General features: G+C 36.9%; 1 protein-coding gene across 2 annotated transcripts in view; it reads right to left on the bottom strand.

Moving 5' to 3' along the window:
• AKT3 (AKT serine/threonine kinase 3) overlaps positions 1-22,525 on the bottom strand; it is a 142,355-nt gene that overhangs the window by 48,804 nt on the left and 71,026 nt on the right. For both annotated transcript variants that reach the window (XM_088524160.1, XM_088524159.1), the window contains exons 3-6: positions 18,013-18,138; positions 7,489-7,600; positions 6,227-6,371; positions 514-645 (exon numbers count right to left, since the gene is read on the bottom strand). In XM_088524160.1, coding sequence (XP_088380286.1) covers positions 514-645; positions 6,227-6,371; positions 7,489-7,600; positions 18,013-18,138 — 515 coding nt within the window. The remainder of the gene's footprint in view (positions 1-513; positions 646-6,226; positions 6,372-7,488; positions 7,601-18,012; positions 18,139-22,525) is intronic.

Genomic DNA, 22,525 nt, shown 5'->3' on the forward strand with positions numbered 1-22,525 from the left:
AAATTTTACATGAATGGACAGTGTCATTTTAATATTATCTCTTCAGACATCAGTTTCAGGCTTTTCTTATTCCTTGCAAACTGAAAAAATGAAAATGCTCTTCTTACTTAATCTAATATAGCAGGAAAGGAACATCGGGCTACCAAACTAATTTTATTTATCTGAATATACTTGCAGTTCACTTGGAGAAAAAATAAAGTATGTAATACACCCTAGCGCATTTTCACGTGTTTTAAACTTGGATTGCATCATCTACCCTCACCGCAAATTCTCTCAGTGCTTTAAGCACATTCTAGATTTTAAGACAGTGGAAGAAGACATGCAAAATGCGTATGCATAAAGAAGGCTTTTTACTCTTGTTTTCTGAAGATGCACACACATTTCTATAGAAATTCATTTACCACCAAAAAGAACAAACACCTCATGTATTAGTTACCTCATTAGCTACTCACCTCATTATTGATTACACCACTGAAAAAACTAACACAATATTATAACTACAACCTCCCTTACCTTCGCAATAATAACTTCTTTTTTCAAAATCTTCATTGCGTAGTATTTCCCACTAGCCTTCTCTCGGACCAGAATAACTTTACCAAACGTGCCTTTGCCCAGTAGCTTTAAATAGTCAAAATCATTCATCGTCTATGTGGGGGGAAAAAAAGAAAGAACAAGAATTAGCCAGACTTACATGATGCTGTTCCAGTATGCACACAAATTTGTTTGAATACAACCAATAGTATAAGGGTAAGAACAGTTTACATAAACAGGTAAACTTCCATAAGTTACCCTTGCCTACAGTATTTAACAGCTTAAATATGTATTGAGTTCATAATAGTGAACTGTATCCTGAACCACAAGGAAATATGGTTCAATGCTGATATTACAGTTCTTTGAATTATTGTACAGTATACTGACAGGCTTATTTTTAGAAGGCACATACAAAAGAAATTTTTAGCCTTTAACAGTATTTCACAACCTCTCCACTTCTAAGAGAGCATGTCAATACCTGTGTATTAGTGACACTAAGAAAACCTATCAATCCACCACATTTTTAACACCAGCCACTGCACTGACGGCTTTTTTGAATCATACATGATTCTCACCAGAATACTATACAGGTAAGATTCTACAGTAGTCTGCATATTTTCCATTAGAAGATAACTTCAAAAAAATTTGAGTTCGGATTAGTTGCATGTTTTTTTGCATTGATCAATCTGTCTAGACAAAGGAGAAGGAGGCACATTTTAGCCTTTCATTTAACTCAACTACAGAGGCCTTCCAAGCATCTAGTGCTGCTCTGTTGAGCTTTGCAGGATAAATACACCACAGTCACAGGCATCCAAGAGCTGGTATCAGACATGAGACAAGGGGTTGAGTAGGCTGATGGCTCAAAGTTCTGCACACAGAAGGGATATGACCAGGCCATTTCAGATGCAAAGACAGTTTAGCCCCTTCCATAAGCACAAAGCTTCGAGTCAGTAATCAGCTTAGTTCTGCAACTTTATTTCACAGCTAGCTCAGGAGTATCAAACCCTACAGCCTATGCATTAGATGCAAAGGTTGGTGCAGAAAATTCTATCACAGCCTAAGCATAAAACATAAAACAGTAGGAACGGACTGGCTCTTCAGATGTCACCTCGGCCTGAGAGCTGGGTTTATTTCGCCAGCTCAGGGCCACCAGCTCTGCCAGGGTGTGCGCACAGCGCATCTTGCAGCGTGCAGTTCCTGGCTGCGGTGCAGCACCAACGCAGCCCAAGCAGCCGGGTCAGGCACCCCTACCTCGACCCTTAGGGGTGCCAGGCAAAGAGACTGGAGCAGCTGGAGCGTCAGGCCCTAAGCCCATTATCTCTCTATACCACCTCAATCTATCTTCAGAAAAAAACATACAAAAGCATGGACAGAAATCTGAGTAACAACTGAACAGGTACTAGCTTAAATCCGATACACAATACTCCACTTCAGAAACTGCCTCTTCTGATACTGAAAAACTTGAACAAATACTTCCAAAAAAATGTATTTCAGGAAATCTTGGGAGGTTTTACGTAGAGAAAAGCATTTATAAGCTCTAAAAGATGATCCGCTAACTGCAGTGTTCCTCTCACAGAAGCAGGTACTTCTCATTCTTACATTACTTGAGCAGAAAAGTAGCCTGAACAGTTATTCTAGTTCCAACATGTTTTCTTAGTATGTTTTGTTTATTCACATTTTGTGTATATTAGATGTATCTGTATTATCCTCTAGGTAAAAAAGTGAAAAAAATACCATTATAAATATTAAAAATATGATGTATTCCATATGAATACAGTTGGACAATTTTTAACAGTTCAGCATTTTTCAAACAGTAATTTACATGCATAGCAGGCAGCAAAATGAAAAGAGGATGTGCCTCCCAATCCCCCTAAAATAACTTCACTGGAGATAAGGTACACTTGGTTGAGAGCCAGATAACCACAGGCTCTAGACTTGCATCTTCTACTGCATTCCATAAGCCTTGCTGATGATCAAATAATCATCTCCTTCTCCAAGCAAAAGAAATTCGTATTCTGCTCAGCATCTCAAGAACTGCACAAGAGCATTTCAGGTGATTTTTAGAAGAAAGTCTTGTCTTTCAGAAAGGAGTAATTAAAAGCACAGTCACACAGACATATAATTTGGTAAGCGAATGTGCAAAATATATACCTTATATATTCAAACTCTAACTTCCAGGGCTTCCAGTGATGGAAACCAAAGCTGAGATTACAATTTCAGAAAAACTCTAATGATCACTCAGTCACAGTTGTTGCCACCATATATGATTATATCACAGTCCCTTTCCTAAGTTTAGGAAGCATCCTTTAGGAGCAGCGTGGTCCTGATTCTTCTGGATTATTTTTCTCCACTCTTCTGTGAAGTGGGAGCCCACTCTGGAAATTCTTTCCCTCAGACTCTGGGCCTTTCTCTGGCAGTCTCTCTGTATGCCCACTGATTCCTAGAACAATATTGACTCGTAGTATAAGTTACTCTCACAGGGAGAAATACACCTCAAAACATTAATATACAGTAATTATACATCCTCTGGGTGTCCGTTTCTTATCTTAGACACCTTTAATACTGTTGTGCAAACGAATGAGAATTTGCCTTTTCTTTCATCTTCCTAGCCAGCACTAGCTGCAGTCAGGCAGGGGATTTGAATTCCACACACACTTTTATTTGTAATTTCCTCAACGAATTAATATTTTCTTCATCCCTAGCAGAAACACTTCTAATAGCACCTATCTCACACATCGGTATCTAATAATACTTCTAATATAATAAATATAATTTATATAATGTTATAATAAATAACACTTCTAATAGCCCCTATCTCACACAGGTAAAAGTTTTGCAAGATTTTGAACAACAGCTTAACATCAGCTTACAAGTAATAGTGCTAGTTCTAAGAATGAAGTGTCCTGATGCTCTCATTCTTTAGAAGTTTAGCGGAAGCCTTAGAGAGGATATACAATGCAGGTTTACTCAGTGTCCCTGCCAAAAAACATAAGACCTTAGAAGATAAAAACATATGCCTATAGAACTCTGAGAAATCGGGATTTTTCCTCGATGCTTTTTTTTTGGTTTTGTTTTCCTCTGAAAATCTATTCTTTGTTCATTGTACCACCTGAAAAATAAATCTGTAAACAAAGCAAAAGCAGCAAGCCTACAAAAACTGCATTAACAGAATAACCATAATATGTTCAGCCTTCTGTAAAACCTAGTTACTCCAGCTAGTGGTATTTTATTCAAAAGAATATACCCTACAACAGACACTGAGCTCCATATGCACAATGATTATACCACTGGAAGTTTGTAACTGATTTCAACAGGAAGAAAGTCTACTGATATTGAAAAACAATAAAAATAGTTCACTAAATCTCCATTCCTCAAAATTTAAGTGAAGCTATTACTCTAAATCTTAAGTTGCACACTGATAACTTTTTTCAAAAAAATCTTTTAGTTTTCTAAACTGATTTGTCAAGGGATGTTGCAGTCATGTCTACTCAAATTAGGCTCCACATTCTCAGACTGTTTTCTTTACAAACCTTTTACCACTTTTTAAGAGAAGAACAGTCCCACTTCTCTGTCTTGTTTGTTAATCTGATTATGCTCTTCTACTCATACACATACCATCTGGTGCATGCACAAGCAAAATTCACTGGGCTTAGATGCAAGATCAGGTGACAAAACAAACATGTAGGAAACAATGTGCAAAAAATTCCTGAAATTAAAATAAACTCGATATAAAAAAAAGAAGAGAAAAACACACTGAATAGTTATAATTGAAATGGTTCTGATTATCAACTATAAAAATATTCATAAAAATCAGACTTCTGAGAATGTTCTTTAACCAGAAAATACAGTCTAAAAAATATTTTCCACATTTGCTGTTAATGCAGAGGAAATGACTGTGCTATAATATGGTTATCTTCTCAGAATCTTTTTTCTGAAGTTTTCCAAAACTGTAGAAATTTGCAGTGGAATTTTGAGTTCTGGCTAAATGGTGCTCGTGTGCTTTTACAGGCTACAGAAACTTCATTTGGATGCATTATTAGGTGTTGAATATCACCATTCCTCACTTCAGGTTTGTTTTGTAGTTTGTTTTTGCCAAAGTCATTCAGCATTCTGGAGCACTGCACATGTACTGTTCCAGTATCTTACTTCAACATTTCCTAAAGTGTAAGACAGAAACAACATTCATCTTCCTCTTCCTCCTATTCCCATGACACCTTTTCTTGCAGGGAAAATGCACTGCAGTGTGAACAAGAAGAGCCTACATTCTGGATAAACTCTTTATTAATTTTGAAATCTTGGAAATGCTTTCTGTTAGGCCGTGGTTTTGTACTCCACTAAGAGGATACACACGCTTTAAGTAGTGCTCAGATCTTTAACAGAGCCAAACACCCAAATCCCTTCTACACAATCACCCCAACCCTCAGAAAGCTTGACGCATCTTGAACACAGCCTCTGTCTTGCTGTCACTTATATTTTACTCTGAAGCACAAGCACTAAATATCTACGCTGCAAGGCTAAAAGTTCAATGCTAACTGCTCCAACCTGGCAATGTATGATGAGGGCATTGTCACAGCTGTGTATAATTAGTTTTCACTTTTTCTTTAGGAAAAAGGCTAGACAATCAGATGCAATGAAACTGCATGAAAGAACTATGTTAGAATTGCAAACAAGTTCTCAAAAGTTAGGACATGAGAGAATTAAAATCTATGAAATCTCTATTATATTCATAAGGACAGTTTTCAGCTTCTGATTTTTCTATGATTCTTGCTTCATACAGTGCGAAAAAAAAAATGCACTATGGAAAAAGGCAGATGTTTAGTATTTCTTTTCATTGTTCAGCATTCAAGGGCATTCAACTACATTGGCTGTAAGACTATTTTGCTCTGAAAACTTCTACAGGTTTCAGTTTCTAGATAGCTAGAATGACACCAGTCCTATAAAACCAGGATTTTTCTAATGCAGTCTCAGGGCTTTCTTGAGTCTTCTCCACCTTGTGTAGTAAATGAGGTATATCCATTTGAATCCCTCATTATTCTCCAAGAGTAATCTATACTTACACATCCAAAAAAAAAAAAAAAAAAAAAAAAAAGAGGAAACACAAAATAACAAGCCAATTTTGTGTGGCATTAACTCTAGTCTATGTTGTGTGTTTATCCTGTTGACTTGGGGATAAGACTGTAAGTTATAGCCAACAGTGTACATGTTCCAACTTATAGTAAATTCGTGATCAGAAAAAAAAAAGTTCTCTCTTATTTCACTGAAAACTAAAGCAGATATTTTCCCAGATAGCAACAAACAGGGTCATTAAAAGCCAAATCCTGGTAGCCTTTTTCATGCAAATCATCTAATTTGCACTGGGGATTATTTACATGAGAAAGAGGGCAAATGCCAAATCGTCTTGCCTAAAGAAAATATATTATTACCATGGTTCACAAAGAGTAAACAAACAAAAGGAAAACATGAAAATAATATCATGAATTCCATGCAATTAGTGGAATGCTAACACGTGCTTGAAGGTTTGAACTTTGTATTTGACAAGTGCTGTATCAGATAGCATAATAAATAAAAATAACGTGGTCCACCTTCATTGAAATAATGGTCTGCTTTTCTGTTTGTAATACACTGAAATTTATGCAGAAACACTTTCCTTGCATACTGGTATAGCCATCTGGACCATTCCGGTCAAGTTACTTACCTTTCTTTTATGATGTGTTGTTGAAGCATCCATCTCCTCTTCTCCTATATTGTCTATTTGTGAAGTTGGACTGCAGTTCATCCTCTCCTCTTCTTGCCTCTGAAGTCTGTCTGCTACAGCCTGAATCGCTTCTGTCCATTCTTCCCTACCATGAACAAGCCAACATTCCTATTAGAAACTCACAAAATACATCCAAATAAATCTACCTAATGTTTCTCAAATATTACATTGTTTCAACACATAATTCTCATCCTTCTCTGGAGATGACTCATATAAATTAATTGTTTTGATTTCCTTCTAAGTTCTGCTTTGTATAAAAGGTGAATTTGATTTAAATCAGCATCAAAATCCCTGCACATTGTACTATGCAATCCCTGCACACTACAAGAATGAACAGAGTTTGATTTTGTAAATACTGTAATAGTGAAAACTTGAAAACTCTTGCTAGGGGTATAAAACAGCTCAGAGCATATTATGCAATTTCCATTGTGATAATAGCCCATGGCTATTCTGTCTGCTGGCGACCCAGCACATACAAACTAGCTGGAAACTCAGCACATGGTAGCTCCAAATGCAGTGCAGGATGTGCTAATTTTTGCCTAGCAAGCAGGGGATGTGGGAGGAACCTAGCGATATTCCGGAATACACAGATGTAATATGTATGACACTGCATGCAGGAAAGAAAGATACTGTGGAGAAAGAATATCCAGGCAGAATTAAAGAGGGGAAAAAAGAGTAAGTAAATATCCTAATAAAAGGTAGATGATACAAAGAGGAAAATCACAGTTCATTAATGAAATAGGTAAGATATCAGTAAAGCCAAGCATAGTATTAAATATCCACAGGCCAAATGCCCAAGGTAGTAAGACGCAAAGGCAAACCATCTCCTATCTCCTATATGCTCTTGGCCATTAAAAAAGTAAAGGAGGAGTAAAAGGAAAATCTAAGACAACGAGACTTGAAAATACTTCACTAAGCAGGTTTCTATTGTCCAAAACTTAACATTTCAGTAACATATCATGACACAGTTTTGGCTTATTTAAACACATTCATCCCACGTACTTGTAGGCAGTTCTTACACTAGAAATGAAGTGGGATAATATTTTACAGAAGCAGACATATAATTTTTTAAAATAAATAAACTGCCCAGAAGTGCTCGGAATGTGACATTTCCAAAAGCTGGTGACTGCACAACACCAGCCATGATGCTGCGGCGACTCCAGAAAGAGCATGGGAAGCAAAGCAAAAATAAAAACTCTCACCGTTCCTCCGGAGTGTCCACATGGAACGTCCTCTCTATGACAGTGGTCCACTGAAGACATCTGATTATGAACGTGTTTGGCTTTGGTCGCTCTGTTTTCATTAGCTGACATTCTATACAAAAACCAAAATGGTATTCCCTCTAGTATATATTGCAAGTTAATGAGGGAAGAGCAAATAAAATACATAAAGCTTATTATATACAAATCAAGCAATCACACAGAAATAAAGTACGCCAATCCAACCTTGGATGTGGCTAAAAGAGGTCAGAGGAGTTGGTTGCCCCCACATAAAAAGTGCATGACCTCCATTCGCAGGCCAGGTCTGTATTATGAGGTTAAGAAGAATATTAGATCCTGGATTGCTCTACTGTGCCAAGGTAGCACCAGTAGCCACAGGCACATTTTTCCATCTGCACCTGGCAAGAGGAATACGACATTTTCCCTCCAATAGTAATCGTGCTGCAATTATCCATGCTGTTGTCATCTCAAGATTAGATTTATTGTAAAATATCCTATCTGTGAGAATTCAGCTCTTGAAGCTAGTTAATATAATGATGTAATACAATTATGAAATACTGAATTACCCCCTCACCAAAATGGGGATGCCTCCAAAAGTCATTTAGTTCTTATCCATGCCCCATGGCAGGATCAGCTCTACCTATGCTACCTCTCACAGATTTTTCTAAACCTCCCTAAAAGTACCAATTTCAAAAACTTCCAAGAAAAGCTTCATCAAAATTATAAGAATATTAATAATTTCTACAGTTAGAAAGTTTTTCCTAGCACGCAGAGCAACCATTCCTACAATTTAAACATACTACTTTTCATCCTGTTGATGAATTTATTTCCTCTTTTTTAGCAGCTATCCTATCCCTTTTTTTAGGCAAAGACAATTAAGAAAGTTTTTAGTTTAGACAAAAAGAAATTTGTCTAAACATTTTTTTTCTAAACTAAAAACTTTCCTCTTTGTCTAAAAACTTTTCTCTCTCTCCAGTCTTCTCTAGCCTAAATCAATTCACCCAATCTGTCCTCATAGGTCGTGACTTTATACCTAGGATTTTTCCTGTTACATCATTTTGGACATAGCCTTCTTCCTATTAGGTTGCTCATTACTTTTCCACAAGAGCACAGCTTCCTTAATTCAGGCAATGGTTCAATGAGACCATACCTTCGATGCAAAACTCTGACTTGCTAGAACTCTTTACTCATGCAAATAGTATAAAGTGCTCTGGCAAAAGTACAGTTTGTTCTCCAGCAACTAGCATAAAACTAGTCACTACACGTCATATTCAGGTAATTCATGTAATTAAATAGGAATGCTATCACTTGTTCAAACCTGATTCTGATCAAATGCATGCTCTGAAATGATTAATCACATATACAAATCAATCGGTGCTGAACATGGTAACAGACTTCTGTTCATCTACAACTTAACTTCTTTGCAAACTGCCACTTACCAACCGGTCCAAACCTTTTGCTGATGTACTTTGCCATCCTTTAGCATAAAACCTTGCACTTGCTTTTACTGTATTACATTTTGTTTACTCAAATTCATGTCAATGCCTTACAAAGTCATGTTATATGACCTGTGCCATTTCATAGGGCACCTCATTCTTTGACAGAACTACATTATATTGATTTGACATGCCTTTTTTTTTTTTTTTTCCTGCACAGACTTAATATATGTTACTCATCTCATTATTGTCTATGATTTATCAACTCTTTTTCCACACACTGAGACAAAGCTGACTGGTCTACAGCTTCCCAGCCCTTAATGTCCCCACCCAATACACACACACAACCAGAAACCATTAACTCTCTCTTTCCAGAGTCCTGAAACTTCAGCTATCAGCCACAATTTCCCGGGAATGCTTTTTAAATATTCTCCAAAGACTTGTGCCAGACTCAGTGAATTTCTATCTATATTCTCTAACTTGCTTTTCCCCTTTTTCCTCTTGCCTTTGTTGGTGGTGCTAATTTTACGAGTTGCATACCAGAGCTGACCTGCAGTGCAGCTGCATACTGAAAATATACTGAAGCAATCCTTTTTTGATAATACTAGTTTATAACGAGCTTAGCGGTGCAGTTCAAGATGTTGATTTGTACACTTTAAGACCAAAATAACTGGGGACCTGATTAACAGAAATGGCCTCTGTCTCCACGCTGTACCACCACAGTTGGTACCAGCAAAGCTACTTGTGCTGAAACACTCTCCATTCATATGTGAAAGCTGAGATGGGAGGGGACTCTCTGTGAAGCCTCCTTCATTTGGGAACTCATGTGCTCACTGCAAAAGCTTTTTATTTGAAAAAATGGAGAAGAGTGGGAGTCTTTTTAATATTCTGCTTAAAAAGGTGGCTAAATATTTAATTTCCTTGAATGCAGTTAAAATTAAGCGGATTCGCATTTTTTCTTTCTAAAAGAAAAAACACTTCCAGAAAGCAGTGGAGGAGCAACCTATTTCTGAAAGTGGTGTGTAACCCATCCTTTTCAAGCAGATAAAAGTAACCAAGGTCTGCTGATACTCAGTGCACCCACATGCTTCATGTGCTGCTGTATACAAATGTATGGGATAAACAACATTCCTATCATGTTTGCAATATGAATAAAAATTGTTTGTGGATGTCTTTCACCTACAACTAGAAAAAAAATCCACTGTAATAAGACAAGTTTTCTAATGCACAGTTACTGCTAATTACCAAAATATATTTGTACTAACTCCTGGAAAAAAAAGCTACAATAGTTTTAGAGAGAAAGGATGGTTTGGAAACTGCAAACGCACCGAGGAACGAGTGAAACAGGCTCCTAGAAGCTGGCTCAGGACGCTCCAGAGATAGCTGGGTCATTACCAAGGGGAGAGAACACTCCACCATAATGTCTTCAAGTTTGCTACTACACATAAACATATGTAATTAGAGGGCTGAAGCTCAACTCCAAACAGTTGGAACTCTAAATTATCATTCAGAAAGATGAGTAAGCCAGTAAACAGACAGACCCAACTTTGTGTTCTTGTATGTTAGCCATCTACAAATTGGAAATACACATTTTAATCCTAAAGCTTTTAGTCTCACTGGGCTTGAACACCAATCACAAGAAGTTCTCCTTTAATAATAGAGAAAATAAAACGTTTTGAGAAAAATTCTTGTTCCAAGCAACAAAATACAAAACCAGTAGCAGAAACTGACAACATTGTTCCAAAAAATCTGTAATACTTGGGCCATTTTTGGATCTATATCAAAAGTGGAAAAATGAAATAAAACCAGCAAAAAGAAACGTAATGGATTTTCTTTTTCTGAATTAGCAAGCTTCTCTTTTTAAAACAATAATAAAAAAGTAGACTACATATCAGAGGTTGACTTTTATTGCCACACCCAGAAAATACCCTCACACTCCAAAATATTTGTGAAACTATCTTTCTCAAACAAATGCCACTATCTAAATTAAATAGTTATGCTAGTTAAACTCTCCTGAGCAACTCTAACTACAAACTGTATTTCAAAACGTTCTGTTTACTTTACACCATTCTGAACCACAGATGACAAAGTTTGCTTGAAGCTGTAATTACTCTGCAAAGCTGGGAAGCCAATTAGAGGGCCTGAAACCTGCCAGTTCCAAAAAAAAAAAAAAAAAAAAAAAAGCACAGATCATCTGTTCAGATTTTATTAAAAAGTTTAAAGTTTGAATTCTATAACTTTAACCATATAATCACCAGTTTTCCAATTTTCTTTTTCCTAAATACTGAAATTCATTCAGCATACAAAACACAATGTTAGCATTCTTTGTATTATTATTTCAGACATGGTACCTACTGGTTTCAACTTCAGCAGAGTTTACAGACACGAATACACAAGAATACTGAACATGCAAAAGTACGCATTTGAATAACTTGAATATGAACAGCAGGTTGCTGAGAAATTACTTCTAACATAAACTGAGTTTTAGCACAAAAGATAACTTTCTGTGGTTACCACATGGTATAAAGGAAACAGCACTGAATCACTGCCTGTATTGTTTAGAATACAGGCATTTTTCCATATAAACCCCACAAACATTACAGTTTAATCCTTAATTTCTTATTCTTTTCTGGCTCTTCCTTCACATAACAAACCACATTTCACTGTCTCAACCTTTGCCTAACCCACTACTACTTCAGTGTTTTCCCTCTCATCTCCAAATTAATGAGAACACTGCTTACAACTGCCTTCTTCCATGTCTGCTACTGCTCTTCGTATTCCGAATCCATGCTTTTCTCTAATGACCAGTTTTTAGATAAGTAACAAAACTAGCATGCCATCTTCAAAACTTTGACAGATTATCATGTTTTTATGTTTTTGCTTATATATATATATATATATATATACATATATATATATATATATGTATGTATATACAGAGAGAGAGATGAGAGAGAGATTCCCCTTGCTTTTATTACTTAAGTCCACTACTGATTCTTCTACCTCTTACCCAAGGGAAATTTCCACTTTTCTGAGACCTTCCAAAAATCTCTGCCTTTTGCTTCCTCTTTCCCTTCTATCTATGGGTAATATTACCTATAAAAAATAGGTTTGGTCATATGGAGAGCTATGTGAACAACTTACTATCCTTTCTTTGTCCTCAACATTTGATCTCAATGTCATCCCTCAAACTGCAGCACAGATAATTTTTCTCTGTCATCTCTTTGTTGCTCTATCACATCGAACAGGAACTGCTTTTAAGCATGTCCTGTCCTCACAGTCTACCCTCATCCCCTGCATCATTCTTCATTCAATATCAAAATGATTCCTGACACTTATTCTCCTACTGCTCCCATTTCAGGACCCATTTCTCAAAAGCATTTCTAATCTCTCTCTGTTTGCCATACTGGTCCTCTTTTAAAATCTTCCCTAAAACTCTCCTTTGCCATGATGCATTAAAAAGGGGAAGGAGAGAGGGGAAAAGATAAAAAGGAAAAGAGTAAGAACACCTAACTTGACAATATATTAGCAGTTGATGTGCTGAGACCACTGTCTGTACTACAGGCTAATATTGTCTCATTGTTTTCTCATACTCCTCCCATCTGTTTGCATCCATCTGCTCTTCCTTGTTTTATACGTGGAATTAAAGTCCTTTTGAAGTAGGGACTGATTTTTTTTTTTGCAGGATGGGTAGAACTCCAACTTGTGTGGGCTGGCTCATAACTTGAACTTGCACGTCCTGTGCTCATGTAACAACTTATATGCCTTCATAATAACCATAAAAAAAAAGCTTCAATTACACTCCCTGACACTGAAAAAAGAGCTTTCTTGGTGCAGTTTATTGTGCTGGAAACTCCTCTACTTCCATCACTCCAAAAAGCACTACAGTAACATCCATTTCACACTATCACTGGAATTTCTATCATTTCAACTGACTCGCTCTTTGGCCTTTCACTCAAAAAGGAAGAACAAAAATAGGAGATTTCTCCAGACTATTTTTGGGGTATGTTTGAGGTTTTTTTTTTTTTTTTTTCTCAGAAGACAACTTCTCAAAAGTAACATTCTATTTCTCTGTCTGTCTTCTATGTGAACACTCCAAATTTATTTACACAACTGACTGTATTTAAAAACTCAGATCTGCCAATAAAACTCCATTTTTACCTGTCATGCTCAAATCAGGCCATGTTTGAGGCAAACTAGAAATTACAGAATACTAAACTGGTGTCTAAGAAAGCACTGTCCAGTAAAATGCGAGGATGAGACCAGGCAACTCATTTTCATTCACGATTCAAGCCACTAAGTGAATCTAAACTAAACCACTATCGCATGTCAATTAGTAACTTATAAACCACTCCAAGAAATACGTGAGTCTCCCAAAGAAAATTACTGGCCCAGTTGTCTAGAAGCTAATTGTACCTATACCAATCCAAACAGAAATATTGGTTATACATCTTAGATTTGAATTAGAATTTCTATAGATGTATTTGTACATGCATTATGTTACATTTACACTGCCTTTTGTCACAACTGTTTTCAGTGTTGAATTAATATTATTTATTCGGTTGTACTTTTCTTGGTTTGGAATGAAGTCTATACTGTACTTATCAATGCGACTCTAGTTACACAAACCAGTGTGATCATGTCACGCAGTGTGGTGACCATTCAAAATCTTGGGACTTCAAAATCTTGCTGAAACATAATTGTGGAGTTGCCAGCACAGAATATCATGTTTAATGACAAATTATTTTAATCCATCAATTAATCTTCCTTAAAATATACACAGACATTTCCCTACTCCTTTCTACAGAGAATGTCTTCTCAATACTTTATAGCCCAAAGAACTTTACAGCTTTCATGTTTTGAAGGCTTTTTTTTTTTTTTTTAACTCTCCCAGAACAGTGAAATCCTTTGCCTGTTTTTTTGAAAGATTAAGACTAGGGGAATGGCTTCTCCACTTGGAGTAACCAGTAAACCCAGGTTCATCGATAATCTATTTTGCAGAGGAAAAAAAAAATAAAAGACAGACATACTATGAAAGAATGAGTCCTCATAATAGGTGCAGTTTATTTCACCTTCAGTATTTATTTTCAAAGACAGGAAAAAAGGTACTACAGAGTGCTTGGAAAGTACGATCTTTCAAGATATCACAGAAATTCCAGGTGACATCATTTTTGGCCCAAGCTCAAAGGCTACTGTGAAGGGACACATCTCTTCCCAATTACTCTCCACAAAAAGATCAAAATGAAGGCAAAGGGCCAATTCTTGGAGATACCCCATTCCAAATGTGCTGGGTGATTACTCACATACTCATTGCATATGTGAAAAGTAATTTTTTTTTTTTTTTTTTATCAGTGAGGCCGCAAAACTCCCGAAGTAGAACTGGAAGCAACTGCCTATTCTTCCTCACTCTGCTTTCTACAATGACAACAGCCATCAGAGACTAAGGTGGTTTGCACAGAGTCTTGATTCTGTTCACACAACACCAGACCAGTGAGAATGAATGGTACTTTCCCACTGGATGACCAGAGTACCTTGTATTGTCCAGAAGAAACAGAATGGAGTTCTGAAAAACAGGGCACTTTTTAGGCCTCTGCCTAGACTGAGAAGTTGCACCAACTTATTCAAAATTATTTTTAAACTGGTTCTGGCTGCATTAATGCCTAAGTGAAGGCAATTTAACATATTTTCTCTTGCAGTCGAGGTGGGCTAGGAATGCACTCCCACTCGGTTACAATGACTCAGTCAATCACCAGTAACTCTTCACGTCGCAGTAACTTGTCTGCTTGCAACTGCTTGTCTGTATATACCTGAGAGCAGCTAACCCGGTGTTGAATGAGGCAAGTCAGGTAAGCTTACGCTTCTGCATTAGCCCTGAAACCCGATCAAAACCAGTTTTAAGAGCTTCCACAAGGAATTTTCCACATGTGCAATTGCATCGTCTTTTATTTATGCACATAGTCAGATACTGCAGTAAAACTTCGTGAGGGTCTGCCTCCCAGGGGAGGAGTGCTGAGGAACTAGAAGCGTATTTCCACAATGCTCTCCCCTCACTTATTACAAAATCAAACGGGGATCTTTTAGAAAGCAAGAGTTATTCTGAATGTCACACTCAACTCTGTCCTGTGTTTAGGGCCATATTTATGTTCCAGAGCAATCTCTTCCTTCCATACCTGCCCACATGCCACTTCCCTGCATTTTGAGCTGACAGGGATGGCTGTGAAACAACGAGCGCTACCTCGAGCTCTGTCTGTCCACATGGGGCTTCCAGGAGTTCATGTGTTTCCTTCCACCTTCCGCCATTTCCTCATGAATCATGCCATGGAAAAGGGATACTCGCGGAATGCTCCATCCAATCACAAAGGAACCCCTGATGAGCAAACCCCTGATGAGCAAACATATTTAGCATACTAAGCAATGCTGGCATTATGAACAAAAGTTTCATTCTCTCAGGCCTGCCTTTCTCTTGTTCACAGCCCTGACAGAATATACTGGGTAGCGCTCCCTTGCTTTTCTGCAAGTTAGTCTGGAAGAAACCAGGAAACAACTACATGGAAAGTGGACCCTGCATCTAAGAAAACATCTTTTGACAAAGTAGCCTGGTGTGGCAGGAGTGGAAGGGGGACACTGGAAGAAAAATAACTATACCATGGAAGTAACTAGTTTGACAGAGCTGAACACAGAAATCTTTAAACTACTGAAAAAGTACCTTAGAAAAGAGAGGCATACAAACTTCGCAGTGTTCAACTCCAACAGTGCTATGAAAATAATACCACAGTCTTGGCCTTTTCTGCTTAAATAACAAGCTGTAGGTAAGAGCCAAAGATGTCTATCATTTGGAGAGCACAAAGTAGCCTGGGACCACACACTCACTTTACAGATAGCTACAAAGATTACATGAAGATAGGACTATAAAGACATATCTCTAAGTCCCTGCCAACCTAATCAAGATGGTATTAACAGTGATCTCACACTCCATCTGCCTGGCTAGTAATTTATGAAAAACGTACTTCATTATTACAGGAAAAATATGTTGCACTGCTTGTGGCCACAAATCTACTGCAATTTCTCAGGAATTCTTGGATAAGAGACCATGAGACCAATTCTTGACATTTACCAGGTATTGCAGATGAGAATGGATGCAGATTACAGAGTGGTTTTTGGGGGGGTGGGGAGGTGGGTTGTTTCTTTTGAACCGTTTGTCCTATTTCTGATGTTTGAGCAGATGAAAGAGCGGACAAAATTTACCATGTTTCACAATTTAGTGCATGCACAGCATGTAATTTTATACTTCATATCAAAGATCAAGCCTATTTATTTAAATACATGTTAAAAACTGGAATCTTATCCAAATTTTCCCGAATCCAGAAGAAATTTAATATATTTCATTTTGTAATTCCAAAAGGATACTTGAATAAAAATACCTCCCTATTCCTGCACTGATCAATAAATATCACTGATTAAATCACTCGTTTTCTTATCAGAAAACAGAAAAACTCATCCTACTTACCAAAACTACCTTTCTTCAAGTAATCTAAGTTTTCCTTTAGCTAAGGAAACTCTTTAGGTCTGTGCCTACACAACATAAGCTATAGGACTCATTAGTTGCAAATAGGATTTGCCTTCCCGTCTTTGGCAAACAGTATAAAATCTTCCAGTCTCCATCAAATCAAAGGCCAAGATTACACAGAATGACCTCTGTGTACCAAGATACAAAAAGTCACCAGCAAGAAACAGTGGAATTAATCATGCATTTCTTCACTTAGCAGGACTACTGTGTGAATCATCCTGGTTGCAGCAGCAAAGGAATACTAGATGTACCATGAAGAACATGGTGAAACTGGACAAAAGAAACTGCTGTTATTTTACAAATGGTGTTCTTACTGAGCACAGGGGTTAAGTGAGAAGGTTAGGAAATTAAATGGAGTAACTAAGCCTATGTTCTCACAAATTCCTCTTGACATGAACAACTTCAAGGCATCACTGCTCACATGCTCACAATCATCTGTAAGACTTATGTCATAATTAAAATATATGAGATTTTTCTCCTTTAGCTGTGAGACAAGACACTGACTTGTAGCAGAAAATCATTCCCCTACAAAACAAAGCACACAATTTTCTTTGCATACAAAGGTTGAGTTACTCATGAGAAAAATTTCTCAAAGAAATGGGCAAATACAGTGTCAGTAGGATTTGTTCCATCTTCAGAAATGCAGTGGAAGGAAATCCTTCCCCTAAGTACGTATGGCTACAGCACTCCCCTGTAAAACTAAATACTGTACTGCACTACGCGAACAGAATTTTGAAATAAGTTGGTTTAATTTGTTAGCATTCCTTTAAAGGTTTCTTGCCATGATATACACAACTTATATGTTTAGGGAGACTTTTTTTGCCCCATTAGTTTAGTTCCTCCAATACAGAAGTCAGTATTCTTCAATCAGAAACACTCTTCTACTAATCTCACCTGGCCAGAACAACCTAAGAATAGATTTGCCTTTTAAAAACATTTTTGGAAAACAAGAAATCAAAACGGCTTCACTTCATCCAACAGATACACACTTTGTAGGCTTTGCTAATATATGCAAATTGGCTGATTGCTTGAAATTACTGATTAGCCATGCTGGAGAGCTGATTACCTGATTATCCAAGAGAAAAATCATTTAGCAGGATTTTATGTCACTTGATAGTCTAGATAATTTTCTAATTAATTTGAGTTTAAATGAAGTTATAGATACTACTGAAGAAGAAAAAAAAATAAGAAAATGATTTGAAATACAGGTAGCTTTCCAAGAATTTTCTACTTGCAGCAAACATTTGTCAAAAGTTAATTACAGATGTTAGTTACAGATACAAAAGTCAAAAGCTTGGCTTAAAAAAATTCAGACCCCAATCCATGATAAACTTTTCAATTTCATACGTTTCGTAGTGCTGAATATGCAATTACTAACACAGTATCCTGAGGCACAACATTAAACTTGCAGAATTACCAAGAAATTCTGAAGGGTGCATGACACAATTCTTAGCAGATATTTGTCAATATGTTGAGAGAATAATAAATACTGGAAATACTTACTTGCCACTGAAAAGTTGTTGAGTGGGTATGGCAGATCCACATCCTGGGGCTTCTCCTTATAGCCTATGAAAGAGCCATCTGTCTTTAGCAGGAAATACCTTGGCCGCCAATTTTTTATATATTCTCCTAGAAGAAAAAAAATAGTTCTTTAGAACTGTTAAAAAAAAAAAAGGCAACTTTGTTATTAAAGTACATAATATATTATTAGTGTCAAATATCCACCGCATCGAAAACTTTTTAGACACAGTTTCAGTTTACAAAGGAAATTTAACTTCCTCCCACAGAAGAGGAAATAAAACACAATGGTAAGCCTGAGCTGTAAAATGATGCCTTTGGAATAAGAGATCTACAAGCATCACAGAGGAATATTCTCTAAGTCTAAACTTTATTACACTATACATTTATAAATCCTACCTACATCTTTATATCTATAAACAGTCTGAAATGTGCCTATAGGTGAAAAAATGAAAAAGGACTCCAACATGAATTTAAATAACAAAATGAAGTCTACAAGGTAGAATGTGTGTTTTGCTGAAAAAGAAGACAAAAAATCATTAATTTCTCCAAAAAGACCAAACTGTAAGCAAATACAAGAATATGGGAAATGGGAGAATCTACAAAAGTGTATTTAACAAATCTACATGAAAGCACAAGGAATAAATACCAAAGAACACAAAGCAGAAGCCAGTTAACTTTTGAAAAGATTAATCCAGCAATAAATTCATCACCACCTCCTTCTCCCTTCCCCAGGCTCAGCAGAAGATTCTGCAAGCCATGAGATGTTCAGGCACAAAGGACCACAGAACAGGAGACAAAGCCATGGTATCTAATTAATGTCATTTATTCAGTATTTAAGGATGAGAAATCTCATGAACAGCCCTATACTTCACAGTGCCACTCCAAAAATCTCAGCAACAATTTCAACATGTAATTACCAAAGTACTACAGGTAAAGTTAGATCAGCTTAACTTTTCCTTAAATTTCTGTTAACTTTGCAGATTAAATAACATACATACAAGTACCTACTAAGTCTTTGAAAAATAAATACATCATGGTTTAGTCACCATACAAATGAATATTTTAAGAATAAAAGTGTACATAACACTGCAGAATATCCAGCATCGCTTAGGACTGAAAGTTGCTCTTCGTACACTTTATGCCAAGACACTGTTCTAATCTGAGACCATTTCAAAATGTCACTGTGAAACAGGAAGCATGATCTATTTGTTTAAACTTAAAAAACAAATTTCAATTTCAATAGGGTTGAAGCTGGAAAGTTATTTCATTCCTTGTATCCAGTTTTCCCATTCTACAAAATGCTCAGAATGATTATCTAAGGGCTGCACTGGTTTAGAAAGCTAAGCCTTTCAGCTGAGTTTATCACCTCAGCACCATATTAGCTACGACTAAATAACTTTTAGACATGGCAGAGTCCAGAAGGAAGTTCACATTCACAAGTTCAAATGCCAATTTTTCTAGGCAAAGGTGGTGGGGGATGGAGAAGAGATCTTGGTGCTAGTTCAGCTAGAACATGTACTGTCAGTCTGAATTGATTTCCTAACAGAAAATCCCAGCTCAAATTAGAGCATTCAATATTGTTAATGAGCATAAAACTACAAAAAAATACCCACAAACTGATACAAGACTTTGAAATTTTGACAAGAAATACAAGTGTAGAACAGGAAAACACACATGTCACTTTAATATCCATAACAGTGAAAAACTGTATTGTCATTACATGGAAATGTACCTCTTTTTTTAAAGTTAATTTTGTTAAATACTTGAAAACAAAATAAACATAAGCTTAAGTAAAAGTAGGACTCTACTTTCCAAGAACACCTAAAGAAAAATTTGCCAATATCCCCTAAGAAAAATTTGCCAGTACCTGTGGCGACCCTCAAAAAGACGTCAACTCAATATTTAATATACGAGATCATGCAATACAAGGTTTTAAAATATTAAGATCCCGGTTGCTTTCTTAAACAGAGCATAAAGAGAACCTCCTGTAGGCTTTACATAAACTGCATTTTGCTTACTTGCAACAGTGAAGGACTATTAAGAGACAAAGTGCCTGCCAGTAGGTTTAACCATCTTTCAAGAGCTTAGCCTTTTGTGGAGGGTACATTCATGGAGAGCAGGTGACTGAAAACTGCTGAAGCAGAGTCCAAGGAGAGCAATGATGTGCACAGCAGAGCAATACACCTGAGACAGACCAGCCATCCCAACGTTCAAGTCTCAGAGAAAGTCCTCCTCACTGCAAAGAACAAATGTGATGAGGAGATGGGCAGACTCGGCTCTAAAAATTCCAAGTGACAGGGTACGTACACTCACTAGTCACTTTAGGAAAGAAACAGAAGTCTTCACTTGCTTACCCATATGCCTTCCAGCATGAAACCTTTAAAAAAGGAGAATATTTTTTAGCAGGTACCCAGAGAGAGCCAGGGCACAGTTACCTGATCGTCTGCTCCCTCCTCCTTTATAAAGGACAACATCACAGCTGGCATACGGCTCCTAGTGGGAACGCAGTCCCTTAAGGAGAAAATGGAACAGATTTTTTCATCATCTAGTGCGTTATGCAGCTGATGTTTCACCTATAGAAAAACCATGAGAAGAGCACAACCAGCACTGCCAAGCTTCTCTGAAGAGAGCTAGTGACTATGGACAGCAGCTGATCCCAAGAACATGTAAACACTGCTCGGCGCGCAGGCACCCGCTTACCAAGGAGCGCGGCGGCTGCTTTGCCTTCAGCCTGCAGGCTGAGGCCACGCGCGAGACACACAATTTAAAAGCAACTCTTGAAACTCTGTTGCTTCTTAAAGACCTTCAATATTTCTTTCATAAGCATATTTCTTTGGAAATGTTTTTCCTAGGTGAGTTGAAGTAAGGCTATTTTTTCTAGATGTCCCTACAAACACACACACACACACACACAAAATAACCTAGCTTCCTCTTGAAATGACCAATGGCCCGATCTTCAAGGCCTGTACACATATCTACAATCTGTCCTTTATTTATTTTGTCATTTAATTAACAAATGGGTGAACACCTTTAATGAATAAAGTAAACAGTGATATCAGTGAACAATTTATTTAACTACTGAAGTGGTTTAATGGCTCTCAAGATGCACTCCAAGTGCTCTCTGATAACTGTTCCTTCTACATAATCTGTTCAAAGATTTAAAAACATTTTAGCACATAAATGTGTGTTTACTGAACTGCTTTGAAAGAGAAATCTTCCATACAAAAAAATACTTAAAGGAGAGTATTTGAAAAATATACTCTGCCTTCAAAAAAAAAAAAAAACACACAAAACACACACACAACCACCACCATCACCAGTGGTTTTGGTTTTTACACCTTTTACAGTACGGGTAATATTAACCATCTAAAATTATCTGGAGTTTTTGTTTACCCAATACCTGAACATAAACAAACGGCAGGAAGTTTACACCTGGAAATTCATTAATTTAAGTAGAAGATTTCCTGAGAAAGGAGAAGTCCATGCAGGCTAACCACAAGACAAGACGTCCTGACAATTTAATGGAATATAGCTGAGGTTGTTTAAAAAAAAAAAAAAAAAAAAGTGGATCTGCCATAGAAGATTAATTTGTTTGTACCCTGCTTCCTGCTGAGTTAATGCGAGCTAAATTATTATTTTGCTTAAATTTACAACCTTCTAAGCTGAAAACATGTTCTCTTAGGATTTCTTTATTAGACTGTAAGAAGTCTGTAATTTCAAACACCAGGGCAAACAAAGCAAAGTAATTCATACATCATTTTAATCCCAGTCAAAGTTTATAAAGCTTCCAGAGAAAAGGGCCAATAAAATTTATACCCCACAGATATATGAGGTACAAATATATATCATAAAGAATACATACAAACACACAGTTTCATTTTTTTTAAAACAACTACTTAAAGTAGTCCCAAAACAGGAAACAAGACAGAAGTACACTCCTGAGTCACATGAAAATAAAATCAGATCTTCATGTGAAAAGCAACCTCATAAAATGCACCTCTAATTAGTGTTGCATTTAATAGCACCCTGGATAATAACAGTAACAAAGAATGCTTAAGAAAGTTCTTTCAGAACGTGATCCTCACGGCTGGGTTTGTATTTCCTTACTGTAACCTTAATTTTTCCCCCCCCCCTTTGTTGGTTAGAACAAGAACTCTGCCTCCAGGGTGTTTCAGAAAATACGTTTATTCCAGTGATGCAACGTTCACAGCTTTGATACTGCTGAAGAGCATCACAAAGCGTTTTCACAAGTCTTCAACAACCCATGTCCAGAAAAATCAAACAGCCCAAGTCATTGAGTTTTACACTTCACTTCAGGAGTTGTGCCCTCCCTTTGAACATGTACTTCAGATCTGATGGCTGCTATTTTTATTCTCCATCACTTATAATCCTTCGGATGCAACAATTCAGCAATTCTGGGAAAAATACAGTTTATTAATTTCAATCCCATTATTAAAAAACACTGTAATTTTAACAAACTGGTCACTTTTGCAAA

This window comes from Tinamus guttatus, unplaced genomic scaffold (genome assembly GCF_059628265.1).
Source record: "Tinamus guttatus ecotype Peru unplaced genomic scaffold, ASM5962826v1 Tinamus_guttatus_pri_ptg000208l, whole genome shotgun sequence".
NCBI classification, from domain to species: Eukaryota; Metazoa; Chordata; class Aves; order Tinamiformes; family Tinamidae; genus Tinamus; species Tinamus guttatus.